The 2,920-nt window shown below is 34.2% G+C and overlaps 1 protein-coding gene across 1 annotated transcript; it reads right to left on the minus strand.

The window, feature by feature from the left end:
- Nucleotides 1-585, minus strand: LOC115951895. The gene has a single exon (XM_031069020.1). The coding sequence runs from the start codon at nt 583-585 to the stop codon at nt 1-3; it is 585 nt and encodes a 194-aa protein (XP_030924880.1).
- Between the last annotated feature and the right edge of the window lie 2,335 nt (nt 586-2,920).

Genomic DNA, 2,920 nt, shown 5'->3' on the forward strand with positions numbered 1-2,920 from the left:
CTAAATTAAATCACCAGTCTCCCTTTTATTGGACCACGTATACTTTGGTCCTGAGAAGCCCAAATCCATCACAGGACAAGCATCAATACACTCTTTTATTGCTCTAACCCTCCTCATACAAACCGGGTTCCCACCGGATTTTTCCTCCTCTGAGAGTACTTCATTAAAATCTCCCATAAAGGCCCAAGGAAGATCATGAATATTTGCTAACATTTTTAAATTCTCCCAAAGAACACATCTTTCTGTAAATCTAGGGCTACCATAAATAGCACTAATTAACCAGTTAAGGGATTGAGATCTTACCCGGATAATAGCATGAATCTCCTGCTCGGTTGTTGCCAGAATGTCCACATGCACCGCATTCGAACTCCAAAGCAACCAAATACCTCTTGCATACCCAATGGTGTCAGTCACTTCAACCCCATCAAAAGGGAGAGTTTCTATTATCTCCATAGCCCTCGCACCACTTAATCTTGTTTCCATAATCACCATGATGATAGGAGAATGCCAAGCAACCAGGTCCATAACAGTCTTCCTAAAGAGGGGTTTCATAGCTCCCCTACAATTCCATATCAAAATATTCATGATTTAATTTGAGAGTTTTTGTAGTCTAAAATTATATGCAAGAAATAAGTTTATGGATTAAATAGTAAATAACATCCAATTGACTTGAAACTTGACTTGTGTTTTAAGAACATAAAAAATATAAAAAAATATACAATTCAACAGATAGATTTTCAAAATATGTAATCATGTTAATTTGTTTAGTGAAAGTTATAGTTTTAGGTTACAACTAACTTTGTAGTCAAATTTTGGTCCTTTTAACAATATATTGGGCCTTTCCAAACAAAAAGAAAAATTCAAGAAAAATTTTATTTAACTAAAATTTTGAAAGAGATAAGCAGCATTGATAATGAGATATAACTATCTTTTTTTATTAAATATTGTATAATTTAAGTTTCTTAATGACCACCCTGGAAAAAATTCCTAGAGCCGCCACTGATGAGTATCAACTTATCTATTTATTCGTTGTTGAAAGTATTGTAGATAAAAGTTAAAAACTAAATAAAATAGGATCTAGTTAATGTGCACCTTCGAGTCTTTGTTAATAAATTATTTTAGAAAAGTTTTGATACCACTTTTATGAGAAAAAGAAAAAGATGTCAAAAAATCAAAATTTTTTTTTTATATATTTAATTTTCTCATACAAACTTTCATAATATGATTCACTAACAAATAACCTTAAGGCATCTGTTAACTTTCTCAATAAAATAAGTTGATTGCTTTTTTGTTAAATTTAGAGTGAGACCTGCAACAGAAAAAGAAGCAAGCAAAAACCAAGGGGAGGTATTTGTAATGACTTTTTGACTAAGAAGAAGCTAAAATTATGACCCTAAACTGAAGCTTGAAATAAGCTCCTTTGTTGGGGAAGCTGTAAATAGTGCATAAAATAAGTTAACATTAGCTTATTTAGTTTTTTGCTAAAAATTTGTTACTAAAAATACTGTAAATAAAAACTAATAAAAGAAAAGAAAAAGAATAAGTTGATTGATGTTCTGCCTGCAACTAAAAACTAATAAGTAGTAATTTTGGGTGTGGCTAGAGCAAATTAAAAATTTTATAGTTGAATGATGATATTCCCGAACATATCTTCGTCCATCTGGGAAGAACAATGGACGAGGATGACCCCAAGATTAGCCCAGCCCTTGGTGAACTACCTGGCGAAGACGAGGCCATCGTCCCTCAATCATGACGAAGTGTTACAAGGATGATAATGAACTTCCGTACCGTTGGAGATATATCTCTCCATTTAACACCCTACAAGGATGTCACAGATTCAGAAATGATACCACCATTAAGGCAAAGCCAATGGCTAGAAGGAAGAAAAAAGCGCCTATATATATCCATTCTCGAGACCTGACAAGGAGGTACATGAACTCTAGTTCACAATGATTGATATTCTAATATTACTATTCTTATTCTAGTCATTCTAACTTTAGCATCGGAGGCTCTGTGGTAGGCACCACACCGGTGATTCACATTTCTTCCTTCCACCATCTATTTTCTCAAGGTCAGGTTGGCATAGGACGACACTATTTTGGACGAGCATTCTGATTGACGATCTCGTGCATCATCAAATGATATTAATATTTGGGATAGAACAAATATTAAAATTACAAATGCTTCAAATCTATGTTTTTTTTCCCTCTCTCTTAGGTCCAATCTAACAGTAGTTTTCCTTTTTAGTAGTATGTTTTATCCCCTATTTTAAATTTTGAACTTTTTTTTTGAGAAACTCCTATTTGGTACGTGTGTTTAAACAACAGTTTTCAATTTTTTTAGAAATACGTGTGGGTGAAAAAATGTGTGAAATACGTGTAATATTGTTTAAAAACTAAACACGTGTTTAACACAATACCAAATGACCTTTATTTTGAAAATTGAAATATTCTTTTGGTGAAATGGTTAGCCGGTCTATAACAATGAATACTGACCCTACAACTTCTGATTTTCCAAATGAGATGCGACTGACGGCAGAACCGAAAACTCGGTTTGATGAGAGAAAATAGGTGTTGGAAGCAAATTTTAAGGGCATGATGTGCCAAAGAAAGTACAGTTGGGGGTCGAAAATTTACTTGTTTTTAGTGGTTTGAAATTGAATAGAGAATAGAGCATAGAGAGTAGACAGTGCACTAAATTAAGAACCCCCCAACCCCTACCTATCTGGATGACTTCCTTTACCAATGGTCTCTCTTATTTGATGATAGCTGGCCACTCCCAGCATTTAAAGGGCCAACTACCCCAACTGTGTACTGTTAATGCACCCCATGTTCTTATTCTCCTCCCCCTTCCACAAAACCCATCTAAAATGATCTCTCTCAAATCCTGAAAACTCAAAACCCAAAAGATGTACCAAAAG

The sequence above is a fragment of the Quercus lobata genome, chromosome 7 (genome assembly GCF_001633185.2).
Source record: "Quercus lobata isolate SW786 chromosome 7, ValleyOak3.0 Primary Assembly, whole genome shotgun sequence".
Taxonomy (NCBI): Eukaryota; Viridiplantae; Streptophyta; class Magnoliopsida; order Fagales; family Fagaceae; genus Quercus; species Quercus lobata.

Coding starts and splice junctions, on each gene's coding strand:
- LOC115951895 (XM_031069020.1), bottom strand. CDS start 585: ATGAATATTTTGATATGGAATTGTAGGGGAGCTATGAAACCCCTCTTT.